Source organism: Pseudochaenichthys georgianus, chromosome 3, assembly GCF_902827115.2.
Source record: "Pseudochaenichthys georgianus chromosome 3, fPseGeo1.2, whole genome shotgun sequence".
In the NCBI taxonomy this organism is placed as follows: domain Eukaryota; kingdom Metazoa; phylum Chordata; class Actinopteri; order Perciformes; family Channichthyidae; genus Pseudochaenichthys; species Pseudochaenichthys georgianus.
In genome coordinates, this window is record NC_047505.1 from 28,726,705 (window position 1) to 28,742,007 (window position 15,303).

The 15,303-nt window shown below is 40.7% G+C and overlaps 1 protein-coding gene across 1 annotated transcript in view; it reads right to left on the minus strand.

Annotated features, from left to right (window-relative positions):
* Positions 1 to 13,361, minus strand: part of LOC139433239 (THAP domain-containing protein 5-like) — a 32,682-nt gene extending 19,321 nt beyond the window's left edge. Inside the window, exon 1 of the mRNA XM_071202163.1 lies at positions 12,970 to 13,361. Within this exon, the coding sequence (XP_071058264.1) occupies positions 12,970 to 13,017 (48 nt within the window). The 5' untranslated portion in view covers positions 13,018 to 13,361. The remainder of the gene's footprint in view (positions 1 to 12,969) is intronic.
* Positions 13,362 to 15,303: the final 1,942 nt, after the last annotated feature.

Here is a 15,303-nt window from a genome sequence, read left to right on the forward strand (position 1 = left end):
TACATAGCAGACCTTTACAGATCCTAGTAATGTTTTGACACAAGATAGTGATGTACACAAGTTTCTGAAATAGATCTATTAGTCATTTTAATACTAATTAGGTGTAAATGAATTGCAGTAATAGTAGTAGTACAATAAGGAAGTGACATTTGTTGGCTAACACTTTTCAGGGAATTTGGGAAACCGCTGTTCCAATGAAAAGTTAGAGATATCTTGAACATTATAGTTGTAATTGTGAATTAATAAATGATGGCGCTCCATATATACAGATTTTTATAGACGGAGGATGCTGGCCTGTGCTGGAAGATCGGAGTCTCTGCAGAGCACGACACATGGCCAAAAAGACTGAGACCAACTGACCTTTAACCCTGACCGACAGGGTAACTTGGGAAGGCACTGTCAATGACTGACTCTGAGGTGTACCTGACCAAACCTGACTTTACAACCTGACAGTGTGAGTGTGAGTGAGTGTATTTCTGCACCTGATCAGTGCAACTACATGATTTAAAACGATGACTAATCAAGCATGTTTTGGACTAACACATTATTTTTGTGTGATAATAATGTGTGAAATGAGAGGTTTCCTAACATTGCACAAAAGGGGAAACCGTATCTAATCTGCTTGATGATATTTCACTCCCACAGGAGGTGGCCGTTTGCAGAATGTGAAGCTCAAACTAAAACATGAAGATTCTGTTTCTTTTAGGACTGAAAGATGGAGAGAAACACTTACTGGAGTGTTTATGTGGAAAATGATGGATGTACCTTTGGGAAAAATGTTTGGTATTGTCTTATAATCCATTATGACCTGAAGGTTTTCTTCCCATACAGGATTTTGTTTACACATGAGATAATGTGTAAAAAAGGGGGAGTGTAAACTTCACAATGTACATTTTTCATTTAGGGACTGAAAGGAACCGGCTGCTCCAACTCCATTGTTCAATCTGACCATTGATTGACAGTTTTAGAATTGACCTGCTCCATATCTGGGGATAAGAGGCTGTTTGATGAATGTTGACATGTCTCTAATATTGATTGAATTATAGCAGGTAACACAGATAAAGAATCAGTGGCCAAGGGGCTGCTGGGAGAGATGTAAGTCCAGAATGGAATACTGAAGAAGCTGACCTGTGAGTAATGTTTCAACAGAAAACATCATGTAACTAGCCTGGTAAAGAAGTAAAAGCCATAGACTTTATTGTTTAGGTCATTATGGGGATATACATTTCATCTAAATTCATAATAGAAAGACATTTGATGACAGTTTGTTGGAATTCTGTATTCATTTTTTCAGTGGGGATAATATCTAAGAACTGACGGGTAAAAGCAGTATCACCAGGAAGCCATTCACTTTGTTAGTATTGTGATTTTGGTTGTTTTTGAATCCATAAGATTAGTGTGTTTCTTTACCAGAAACATTAGCAGTTCAAATCATATTTAGATTTGTAATGGGATCTCAAGGATTTCATTTAAAAATAAACACAGATGCTTGTCAGAAATTCAGAGCTATAGAAATATATTATTTAGTTTACCTAAAGATGTTGGGGTTCTTATTTAGTTGGCACAGTCCAAGTATTAAGATTCTGAAGCCGCACAATTAATTTAGAAAACCTGTTCACAGACGTCTGTTGTTTTAAGAACACCCCACCAACAGGCTCCAAGTGGCCACGCACTGGTGGGTCAAACAGCCGAGGGCCCCAGAGCCCGGAGCGTAGGCTTGAGGGATTTGTATCAGATTTCTCCACACAGGTTGTTGACGCCAAAAGGGGGACCCGAGACGCAGGAGGCTGACTGTCAACCCCAGGCTCTCCGGCCCCGACCGAGTGACCCAGAGGACATCCCATGCCGTCCGCCTACAAGGAAAGGGGGACAACTGGTACCACGGGAGCCAGTGTGCGGCGGGGAAAAACACCTGCGAGGACCCTAGACGACATCAGGACGGATCTGGCTCTCGTCATGGAGGTCGACTCGGATGCTGTCATCAGCGGATTGGAGGAGAAGGACCTCGAGGACATCCATCCAGCAGTCGTCCCGGGAGGCATCATCATCGGACCGGAGAAGGAAGATCGGGGAAGGAAGATCGGGAGGACATCTATTCAGCAGCGACTCGGAAGCCGCCATCAGCAAGCCGGAGGAGAAGGAAGACATCTCTCTAGCAGGCAGCCCAGAAGCCGCCGTCAGCGGATCAGAGGGGACAAAGACACGGCAAGCCAGGACGACACAGGGGAATCCACTCTCCGCTGAAACAGGAATGTGTGTTAAGTGCAACAAGACGGTGTATGTAATGTTTATTTGATTAGCTTTTCTTTTTTAATGCTTAATGTCTTTCATTTTTAGTTTTTTGTAAAGCACTTTGAATTGCCTTGCGTTGAAAAGTGCTCTATAAATAAACTTGCCTTGCCTTGCCTTGCCTTATGGAGCCAGCCAGGCCTGCTAAGCTATGGGCAGCCTCTACCATGACAGCTGCTTCACCTGCAGCGCCTGTAGTCGAAGGCTGAGAGGGAAGGCGTTCTACTATGACGCAGGAAGGGTTTTCTGTGAAGAGGACTTTCTGTACTCTGGGTTCCAGCAGTCTGCAGACAAGTGCAACGCATGTGGACATCTGATCATGGACATGATCCTGCAGGCCCTGGGGAAGTCGTACCGCCCCGGTTGTATCCGCTGCGTCATCTGCAACGAGAGCCTGGACGGAGTGCCCTTCACTGTGGACACTGAGAATAAAATCTACTGTCTGAAAGACTACCACAGGGTCCTGGCGCCTAAATGTGCTGCGTGTAACCAGCCCATCCTGCCCTCAGAGAGGTCTGATGAAACCATTCGAGTCGTATCCATGGACAAAGACTATCATGTGGGTGTTGTTGTGTGCCGTGCATCCGCTCATTATGTGTCAGACTAATCTGTTCCACCATTGAGGGAAAAGCTGCTTCTCCCCCTCCTGACACTGTTGGCCTGTGTCTCGGAGGACGAGTATGGAGACTCAGCAGACAAGGACGCAGTTTTTTGACATGTTTTGGTCTCTCTCTCATTCTGCCATAAGAAATTGCTATGAAGGGCTGTTTCCAAATGTTTAAAGGGCTCTAAATATAATGTTGAGAGATGAAAACAGTGGAGAGGAGTGACAATAGTTATGTTTCAAAATGCCTTGTGTAAGTTTATCTCTTGAAAAAGAGATAAAAAGGGGGAATTGTAAGGAAATATTTGTATGTATTCATGTTAGTAAACTATGAATAAGCTTAAAATGGGAAAATGATTTGTGTAAAAACTGTGAGCTGGATTTGGGGCCTGTTAACATGTGGTTTTTGAGGACAAAGGAAGAAGGGGGAAGGTGAGGAGTTGACTTACAGTCAACTCAGATCTAGGAGATAATAAAGCTACAACCACTGTGATTGGGAAACTTAAGAAGTGAGGTGTTGGTGATATTTGGGCAGCCAATCACGGAGGTCTGGAAGGGAGGATCAGATAACTCCTCCCATTGTTAGCGATGTATTAAACACAGGAACCACGCTGTGTGCTCTCTCTTTTTCCTCTGGCTGGCTCACGTGAGTATCAGGTAAATGTGGGATCCCAAAGATAACTGTATTGAATTTGTACTGTATTGATTGTATTGCATTGTCATATTACCATTAAAGTAGATTATTGTTAACGGTTAATTGTATGCTCTGGATTCCTTCCTGTAAGATATCAGCTTGTTTAGGGACGCGCGGAGATTTGAAAAAGCGGACTAGTAATCCCTATAAATCTCTAACAATTTTAAGTGGGGGTGGACCTCAAATACTATAGGGGGGTCCGGGGGCATTCTCCCCCGGTAAGATTTGTTTGTTAAATGTTGGACTTAAATACATCAATCTGGTTCACTTCGTGGGGGAAATAAAGAGAGAGATTACACCCACATGAAACAGAACTGTATACATTTAAATAATCATAACATCATAATAACATGGCCATAACCAATAACATACCATATCCAATATGAAAACACATTGAAACTTGTTTATTTATTTGTTTTTGGTTCATTTATAGTTGTGAGTGTGTCTGGGCTCCTGAACCAGCCTCACCTGTCTCCCCCTTCTCCTCTTTGAGGCAGCAGCAAAGACTAGTTTTAGCTCTTAACAAGTTTTTCAAGTTTATCTTAAATGTTTTCACCTAGTTAACGTTTTTTTATTATTATTCATGCATATTTTACTAATCACTCCCCCTTCAAATGGAAATATGTGTTTACATGAATGGTGACCAAACCGTGAGACCCACTGAGAACTAAGTTAACTATCTAAACACTCAGCAGAGTCCTTTACCTCATCTGAGCTGTAGTTATCAGTCTCTCAGTCTGACAGGAGAGGACTCTTCTCCACCTTGTTGTTGAAACAGCTCCTTATATCCGTTGGCGCAGCTAGCTAGCACCAGATGCTAACAGCAACAATAGCCACACGTAACCGGTGCACGCGCTTACTCTCTCTCGCTCGCTCGCGCCACACATACACTAACACACACCCTCCCGAGCTTGAATGACACACATAGACCAATCGAGGGCATTAGTGTATGGTCTGTATGAAAGTGGCCATGTCGGCAGGCCACATCATGTAGACAGCCAGTCACCCTCTGTGAGGCAGAGTCAGACCCACATTTGCGCAGCGTTGCGTTCACAATACATACATAAAAAAAATCCTCAGGCCAGCAGGCCACTTAGCAGGCCAGGCCATCGGGAAACCTCCCGGTGCTCCCGATGGCCACTCCGGGCCTGGTTGAAGACATTTATTGGAGATGACACACGGGCATACTATAGGCCTACTGCCTTTATTGTAAGGGAGATTTCTACTAAAAACTACTAAAACTATTTCTACTTTTTCTAATAGAGACATTTCTGATCTACTGTCGTCTGGATTTACTCTGGTGGTTTCAAGTTTTGATCCTTGAAGGGGGTGGAACGTTATTTTACCGCCATTACATGATATGCAAATTGATACATGATTTCCTTTTCTGTCTCCAGGGAAAGGGTTCATTGCAGAAAAATCCATTTGTATACCCTGGGATTACTCCAAAGCTACCAAACTAGCGCCTTAGAAACAACTATCCACAAGAGTCATGCTAACCATCTACCCCCCTCTGATGAGAGGTGGATAGGTCTCGTTTCATCTGTGTCACAGTGAAAAAACGAGTCCATGGAGAGGTTATTAATTTCTGTGCTGCATCCAGTGTCCTTGTTTGTTTGAGAAAGACAAAGACCGGCTGCAAACATGTCTCTACCTACCCCGTATTTCTGTTGTGGTTCCTCTATTTCAATCTGCCCTCTTTAATATCACCCACCCTCACTCATAAAGCCCTCATCCAATCCTCATCTCTGAGATGTTGTGGTGTCTGTAGCACCATCAGCGGTGTTGGAAGGGTCATTAAAACAGCCATCATTAAATAAATGAAATCAATCTCAAAAACAGCTGGCTCCTGGGGAGGGAAGGGGATCTGGGAATATACCGGGAGGTTCAGGCAGAACATATTAATGGGGACGGAGGCTGTTGTGATGTGAGTGTCTGTATGTACATGTGTGTGTATCATGTATGCGTATGTGCGTGCATGTGTGGCTGGTGGAGGGCCTCATATCATGATCTTTAGATTGTTCTCGATCCCCGCCACAGTAATTATGATGTAAGTGGAACAACAGCGTGAGGTGTGTGTGTGGTAATTAACCCCAGGCAGCTGAGAAATGAGTCTAATGAGGAGAGCGGGACGTGGAATCTGTTCAATCAATCCTTTCTCTCTTTCGCTCTCCTCTGGAGCATTTAAATGTATCAGTGACCTTGTAATGGTTAACTGCGACACACATTTGAACCCATTTAGCACATCACCGTCTCTTCATTTATTTTTCTTCACAGTTTTTGTCACATTGAAGGGGACTCAAGGAGTCTGGTGTGACTTTGGGTTGTGAGAGTTTATCTCGTGTTTAATCCTACAGAGTATGAATAATTCTTCAATGCGGTCAGTCACATGCACTTGTCTCCATGTCAAATTAGTACAAAAAATGAATGAAGCCTTGTAAATGTTGTTAGATAATTTACATGAAAATGGAATATTAATTTAAGAACTACATTTCAAAAAGACGAGGGTAATAGGGGCCATTGACTGAATGCCATTACACCAATATTATTACCATTTCAACAAAACACCAAAAATGATTTGGTTCATTTTATTGCCCTGAATCAGTGACAATATTCAATATAATTAACAAAAACCTATATTAATTAAACTGGCATGTTATGCAATTAAACTGGCCTCTGGAGTAATTGGAAAATGCAGAACAGAATAGTCTGTGAAAGATGTATATTAAATGTAATGATTTAATGTGTGTAAAACATGCAGTTTTGTGTGGTGTTGATTGAAAGTAAAAAAAGAAATACTTCATGCAATTTGAACAACTTGCTAAATACATTATCTATTTAGTAAAATATAAATGGTTGGACAATGTATCCCCATTTCATCATGTAAATTGTGAAAGTGAAATTAAATGTCTAATGTCTATATTTACTCAGTCCACAACTGCCCATTTTTAAATGATATTACCTAGCCCCCAAGTATCATACCTGCACCAAAAACAACATGAAACGTGGCATTGCTAGTTAGGTATTACATTAGGAACTAACTGTATCAGATGTTTAACAAGATTGTGTTAATTTGTGTTTGTCTATACTGGTACTACTTTTCATGGCTTAACAAGTGGTTGTTTTTTCTGTTTTTCACACTATGCGAGAGGTATGATTAAACCAAGTGTTGATTACAGTCACTTGTCTTTCAGGGGAGGAAGAGCTGTAATGGGGTTCATTTAGTCCAGTGGATTGTGGTGGGAGACTTGTGGATGTTTCGCCTATAATGCATGCCAGAAAATAGATTCAGGGTCACAACAGGGTCTTTCGGTATATCATATGGAGCAGAGGTCAAGGAGGTAAAACACATCATTCCACACCTAGGGAATGGCGCATCAATCAGTAAAGTAACATCATCTTTCACAAATGGGGTTGTATACTGCCGCAGCCAAACTCAATACTAAAGGCACTATTAGTAATGCCAATCAGAGCAGTGTTCATGCACACAACCAGGCCAACCTGCCAAATTGCAAGGCACGTTCACACAGAGAGAATGCATCAATATAATTGGAAATGTAAACTGGAAACATGTTATTTTCAAGGGTGGTAATGCTGTGAGCCATACTGTGACTGAAATAGATTGAGCTCATGATGTAGAACATCGGAAAGTAAAACTACAGGGCAGTTCATAACTATTAGGACAGGTATCTGTGGCTCTGTATTCCAGCACACTGGACATGACATTATTCACTGACTATGACGTGAGAGTGCCAACTTTTGTCACTAATTTCAGGCTGTTTACCAACACATAATGATTTAATGCAACACTTTGTAGAGATCCCCGTGGATAAGCACATTGATTGCGCTGTATGAATGTTAACAGCAGTGGCGAGCCTCTGTGAGGGCCTAAGATATTCTAAAAAATAATATTTGAAAACATAAAAAAAAGGTTTTTTTTAAATAATTTTTTGTTGTTACATTTTTCATTAGTTTTACCAAAATAACTTGATTTAATTGTATTTAAAATAATATTTCCAAAGAAATAAATCCTTCGAATATGCCTGTTCAGTTTCTGTTGGAATGTGAAGGGTTAAATGCCGTCTCTGCGAGTTATGTGAAGACGGGATAGCTTGTTGGTCCCTCTCTACATTCACAGAGGGCCAGCTATAGTAACTCAATGAGAGAGTAATGTCAAATGACAGTACAATTGACCAATCATATCTTCCCTCTAAATGGGCGGGCTTTATTTTCGTGGACTTTATGACAAGTTCCGCCCGCTGTGAGGTCTATGCAAGTGGTGCAGTGACGCGTCCTAAAACCCGGAAGTAAGCTGCGCTCGGATTCCCTCGACAGAAAGCAACGGGATTTCTCCATAGGATTTTGGAAAATAGCTGGAAATAAGGTCTGTGGAAAAAAAACCTGTTGGATAAATGCACGTTTTGTTCAGCCGGATAATATCCACATGTCTACCCTACTTTTATTATTTTCGAATCATAAATCTAAACGATAGATTTATGATCGATAGATTTATGATTGATAGATTTATGATTAGCATAAGTTCGTTCATGATGGCTCACTTCAGTGATAGTGATGACATCGTTGCGAAATTATTAACCGAGTCATTTTCAAGATTGAGTTACAATGATAAACTGGAGTGGCAAAGCATCAGCTGAATGACCCGCAAGTTCTTCATCCAAAAGGACAGGAGGATGGACTTTGTGTTTAAGTGATTTGATCATCAAAGGTAGGCCTAAGTCATTTTCAATGCGGGCCGCTGTGCCGACTTAATTCATTTGTAATTGTTACTTGGCTTTGGGAGCCCTGTCATGATAGGTGTTTATATAAATGGTGTTGTTTTGTGTGGTAGAGGGTCGCTGTCATTGATGCGTTTTGCACCCCAGGCTGTTGTTTTGATATTCCGCTGAAGTATACGCTGTGACGTAATAACTCTTCTTTTTTTTCTCGAGGGAAGGGGGGTCAGAGGGCCTAGGTATAAAAGTCACGGCTCACTACTGGTTAACAGCCTCAAACACCAGGGAAACTGAGACTTGGCACTTTAATCTTAAAGTTATTGCTTCTTTTGAAATCCAGTTTGAATTAGTACTGAGCTAATACACTGAAATATATGTCACAGTCCAAACGCCTACACATATGAAGTATATGTAATGCTCATATCAATCACAGTTACTGCAATCATTATTCTTAACATGTCCTACAGTAACTATGGGTGAATCAATATAGGACATGATTTTATGAGTTTGCTGATGTCACCATGGATGTTGTGTTACATCAGGGCAAAGCTATGGCTAATTTGGTAAGGGAGTGTTTGTTTGTTTGTTTGTTTGTTTGTTTGTTTGTTTGTTTGTTTGTTTGCTTGCACCCCAACTTCAGCCTGATCCTGAATAATGAGAGTTTGGTTGCCACTAGATTTTCTTCTCCTTCAGCAAAGCAAAGTTAGCTGCACAAACATCTCCTGTATAGTTCATGTTAAGTGAAGCTCACAGGTTATATTCAATGTGCATTTAGTGGAGACTGTTTAATGTATCCAGTTTAAATAACACACCCAATGGCTTCATTGCCCACCATGTGTTAACTCTAAAGTGCCAATTCTCCACAGCCATGCAAGCATTGATCTGTGAGTTTTGGGTTCATTCTTTAGAGGGTGTTACATGCCCTCTGTATAATTTGTATCTGTGTGAATCAATAAACCAGAATCAAATAGAGCTAGATGTTATTGATATCCTTTTCTACAAACCTTAATGACACACTGTCCTTTCCACACAAGCTCAATTTGAACATTTAAATGATTGTTGCCGTGGATCAGCAAAGTGTTGAGACCAGGAAATGTTTCACAGCAAGGATGGATTATTATTGTTTAACTGAATTATGACCACATTATTATTTTGTAGTTTTAAATATCTACTATAACATCACTTTTTTTATAATAGGATTGCATTACAAGTCTGTCACAAGCGTTTCGCTTTGGCATACAGATATCTGGAGGGAGCTTGGAGTAGAGCCACGGCCCCTTGCGTCAAAAAGGGCAAGTTGAGGCATCTCAACAGCATGTCCCCTGGGCACCTCTCATTAAAGGTTCGAGGCAGATCCAACTGGTAGGAAGGCCCGGGGGAAGATGGATGGATGTTTTTTTGTTTTGTTATATAAAGAATATTGTTATTATATCCAATATGTGTCCGTATTGTTTTTCAATATATTTCACCTGACCATACACTCAGCCAGTCCCTGTTCTGTGTAATGCTGTCTCGGGCTGTGACACACCTTGTCTAAAGTTATTTTTAATAAATTATTTTAGGATTTAGTACCCTTCTAATTTTTCTTCCACATAAATGAAAACAACATTTTGTCAATCAAGACTTTGCGATACTGATAAGTACAGAATAACTCAACAGTTATTGTTAGATCATGAGCCTTTCTTTATCTCTCAGTGAATGTTTTTGTCCATCTTTAAAGAGCCTGTGACACCATCCCAACAACTGTTGTGCAATGAAATATTGGGCTACTAGTAATCTCGAACCGTCAGTTTAAAAAAGAAAAAGCGATACCGTTTCGTTAAATATCAATAATTTCGAACATCGCGGGGAAATTCCTTCACTCATTTTGAAGTTTTGGGGGAAGCCGGAAGTGACGTCAATGCGGGAACGCTTCGAGAGCCAAACACGGACAAAGTGTGTTGTGTCATGCGTAGAAATGGTGAATTACTGAGTTTAGGCACGTTAAGAACGTTTTAATGAAGTTGACTACAGTATATTCATATTTGTCAGTGCTTTCATGTCAATTCGGCGACATAAACATAAATGATCGTGGTGAAGATGATGATTACATTAGGATTAAAAATCGGGAGTGAGAGCTGCTGAATTTCCTCCCGTCAGATGTGATATAAAAACAAATCGATTATTTTTGTGGTTATAAACTCAAGTGGATGAAACTACATTTATTAGTGCTTTCATGTCAATTCGGCGAACATATGATACATTAAATGATGAGTGAGGATGATGATTAAAAATCGTTTGTTTGAGCCGGTCTGCATTTACTGATGAGAAAACAAACCGATGCTTTTTGTAGTTGTAGTACACCAACAACGTGGATTAAACGTGTGGTTTTTTACCACAATGTTGGGGAAATTAATAGATAAAATGCACGGATTATTATTATTATTCCCACTCCGATCGGGACACTAGGTCCACCGTTTCCCCGCAGCGAGGCTCCCCCCGTTGACAGTTTACGTGGGCTGGGTGCAGTGGCGGACTGTGGGTGCAGTGGCGGACTGGCCATCGGGACGAATCCCGATGGGCCGGTACCGAAGTGGGCCGGTCGGATAAGTAACTAGCACATCCCCCATAGGCGGCGCGTGAGGCTCAGGTTTGAGAAGGCTAAATAACTTATTTTACCTGACGCTGTCCGCCTCCGGCGTCTATAGAAAAGAGATCCACTCAGTGTGCGGAATTTAAATCTCTCAAGTCATATTACAGGATAAAGAAAATACAGTGTAAACTGCCGTATGCAGAGAAGACGCCGACGTGTCGCACTTATCATTCATATTACATCATCAATCAGATAATATATCATATATTTCCTTATCTGAGTCAGCTTCTCCAGCCTCATCTGGCCGTGCAACACTCACAGTGTCACAGACTGGATGCAGAAGTATTATTTAACACATTATGTTGACGAAACACTCGAGTCAAATGTAATTAAAGTCAGATCCACTCGTGTCTTAGACGTGAACGCGCTCTCAGCTGGAGAGAGAAACCCTGGCTTGATTTACCGAGTTGATAACCAGCGTCGTAGGACCGCTTAGCGAGATCTCGTTTGTTAGTTTGTTGTTGTTAGTTTGTTACTCAAACATATCCAGGGTCTGTTGAACTGGCTTCGTAGTACAGGGCACAGGTGGCTAGCAGCGCTAATGTCAAAGACACAGACATTATACATTATATTTGTATTTTACATCCCCCACTCCCCCCGTTGACAGCTTACTAGCGGTACCGAAGTGGGCCGGTCGAGAGTCCCGGGATGATTTTTAGTCCCAGTCCACCACTGGCTACATGACCATATGATCGCCCATATTGACGCACCTCATTCCTAAACTTAGAAGATACAACATAAACCGATCCTTCAGCCTCATATGAGCTCTCAGACACGTTCAACATTAACCTGTCATCGCTGTCTGAGCTTGCTGCTGTGTGCACCATCGTGCGTTTACATCTGACTGTATATATATAAAGGTTTACATGCAGATGCTGGGATCCTGGACGGTGCAGCTGGAGCGCTGTGCCCGCAATGACGTCACCCATCATTTGGCGGGACTTGAAGAATCCGCGAGAAGATCCATAAAATTGTCAACATTGAAGGCAGATTAATGGTTATCAAAGTACAAATATCCAAAATCAGTTCAGTAACGGTTTTCAAGGGGACAATATGTACTCAAATTGATGGGTTTGGATGATGGGGGAAAACCGTGTCACAGGCTCTTTAAAGTGCCAGTGAAGTGCATGTTTTTGCGCCAAAATGAAATGGCAGTTTCATTCCTTACATATCATTGTGCCTGTTTATGGCTAAAATAATTTTAATTATTGATTAATTAATTATGAAAAATTAAAAAATATCTTTTAATAATAACGGCCGTCTGAGCCTACCGGAAGTTGCAGACGATAGCGGCGGTGACGTCACAAGATGGGCCCAGTTGTGATTGTAAACATGGCGGAGACTTTGGAAAGTGATACAAGTGTAAGAGAAATGATTGATTTTGACAGTTTTTCTCGATTTAATTCCATTTCCTGCCTTTCTACAAATATATTAGGGACTATAGTGTTAACAAATCCAAGAAAAATGTGTAATGTACATAATGAGTGTGCACACTTATCTAGTATCCTATCCATGTGAACCTGTTTTATTTGTGATGACCTCACACCCTCACCTGGGAAGATGTTTTTCTTTAAATTGAAGTTAAAGGCATCAATCTGGTGCACTTTGAGGGCAACATTAAGAGATTTATGGATACAGCTCTCAACACTCATATCAAACATATATTTCAATAATCAAAAAACATTGGAAGGATTTCTTAACCTATTTTATACAACTAACATAGATGGAAATATTTGTTTACATAGATGACCAAACCAACTGAGATAACTTAGGCTACAGTTTACAATCTAATCACTAATCACCTCCCTGAGCTGACATTATCTCTCTCAGTCCAACAGGAAAGGACTCTCCCTCTTGAAACAGCTAATCTCCGTTAGCTCCGAGCTAGCACTAGATGCTAACAACAACCCTGTAACTCTCTCAGTCTCTCTTTCTCTCTCTCTCGAATCGACCAGTGGCCTTTATTTGTCATGAACAATCAACGAATCTACGAAACAATGACACCAGCCAGACTCACCTTCATCTTTTGGGAACAGAAACATCGCCACTTCGGCAGACTTGACATTACTACAGCCAGCGGCAATGCATCGCTTCCCGTGTGTTTTTCCTCCCTTTTTCTTCACTGTCGCCTCCATTGTCAGGTTTTCTCGATTGGCAATCACTTCCAGTCGACTCCGACACACTTTCCAGTAAAATACTCGCTCAAAAACTTTGATAAATTCGACTTTGAAACAGAGAAACAATACACTGTGATGAATGTAAACACTTCGGAGGCGACCATCTTGTGACGTCACGCAGTAGCTCGCAAGCCACGCCCACGAAGGCGGAGGTCAACTGCGGATTTCACGGCAGCAAATTCAAAACTCATCAAATTAGTTGCTATTCCAACATCTTTTGATATGGGTTTCAATGGACAATTTTGGTCATTACTATATGTATTAGCCAACCTGATCTCACCAGAATGCGTGACTCCACCATGACTCCTTAACACCACAATGCGTGGTGGAGTCACGAACTTTGTTACATTTGCGTGTCGGCACCACGCAAACAACCCCAATGTAAAGTAAATGAGGCTCCTTTGTCGTGGTGCACACACGCATTTCTACAACGTGCATTGTGTGTAATGCAACTGTTATTTTTATTAAATTAGTTAGTTTTTAAGGAAGGCCAGAGCTTCAGCTGTGTCAAATAGATTGTTCCCTTCAGTTAACGTTATTTAAAAGATAATGATCATGTCCCCTGTATTGTATTACGAGCGTCCATTTCCATTGGATAACGGAGAATTTTACACCCGGAAGTAAGTAGCCTATTCTCCTTACTGTCGATTGATTTTACAGTGATATCTGCACTACTCATCGACTAAAAAACACCAAATTGTCCTTGTTAATTACACAACATTGATTGGTTTGAATTGTGTACAATGCTTTTGTATTTTCCCCCTTCGATTCGGAGAAACAAATATATTTTCGGAGTTTTTGGACGGCAGAAGACACTACATTACCCAGAATCCTCAGCTATCGTTTGGGACTACACCATGTGCGTCCTCAACCTCTGTGATTGGATGCGCGACGTTTACACAGAGCGTCCAAAAGGACTTTGAAATGGAATGAAACCCATCTACGGCACACTATTCAAAACAGGAATCGAACGTGTCCTACCCCCCTCCCCCTTAGGTCACAGGCTCCTCCAACAGTGCTACCCAATAAAACAGATGCACAGAAAAAATTGTGAAATAGTGCAATAAGAGTCTATATACAAGTGATTGGAATATGATATATTAGATAAATAATTTCTAAGTAGCAGCCAGATGAATGTTATTTCTAAGTTCAGGTGTTTAATAGTCTTCTGGCCTGTGGGATGAAGCTGTCTCTGTGTCTGGTGGTTTTAGTCCGAATGCTGTGGTACCGCCTGCCAGACTGCAACAGACAGAACCGTTTGTGGCTGGGGTGAAGGTGGTCTTTTATAATCCTGAGGGCTTTCTTTAAGGTTAACCTGGTATTTTTAATCCACTACATTTATTTTAGTTACTTTACAGATTTGGATTAATGATGTTAAATATAAACAACCCTTAAATCAGACTTTAGTTACACCTGAATGAAATTCAGTGAAGGTGATTGTCAAGTGCCAACAATCAGGCGAGATATTTGATAGTTGGTTGCTTGAGAAGACTAAATATTTATCTGCAGATCCGTTTAAAGCATATTCATTACTCGTTATTCTCTAATAGTTCATTAAAGACTGTATATAATTGCTATTTTGCACATCCCTTTCAAGATTTCAAGATTTTCTAAGGTTTATTGACATATCATATACACAACAGTGTAGTTATGCAATGAATGAACAACTTGGGTCACAGGTTCATCAACAGTGCATTACAAGACATCTATCAATGTGTGTATACTTCCACCATTACACTGTCGTATTCTGCACATTTCTTTAATTAAAGCCTTATTAGTTAGCACATCCTCCTATCAGGCACTAAACTGTTTTATTCTAGATATCATTTGAGTATCTTCTTGATATTTTCTATTCTATATTTATATAATTGACCTTCTACTTTCCCACTATGTTGTATGTACTCTTAATATTTGAATGTTTTCATAAAATATAACACATTCAAAAGTGCGTTACAAAAATGAAAGACATTAAGAAAAAGGCATTTTAAACAGTCATTAAAAAGCAACACAATCTTCCTGCATTGCAATTACTCTAAACGTGTAATAACGTGCTTTAACCAGTAGGTGGTTTGGGTTAAAAGGCTGTCAAGTTTACAGTGTTAACAAAATAAAATATACTGCTGTTTCCGGTTTAGTTTACGACGAATATTATTTTGTTATTGTTTTGATATTTG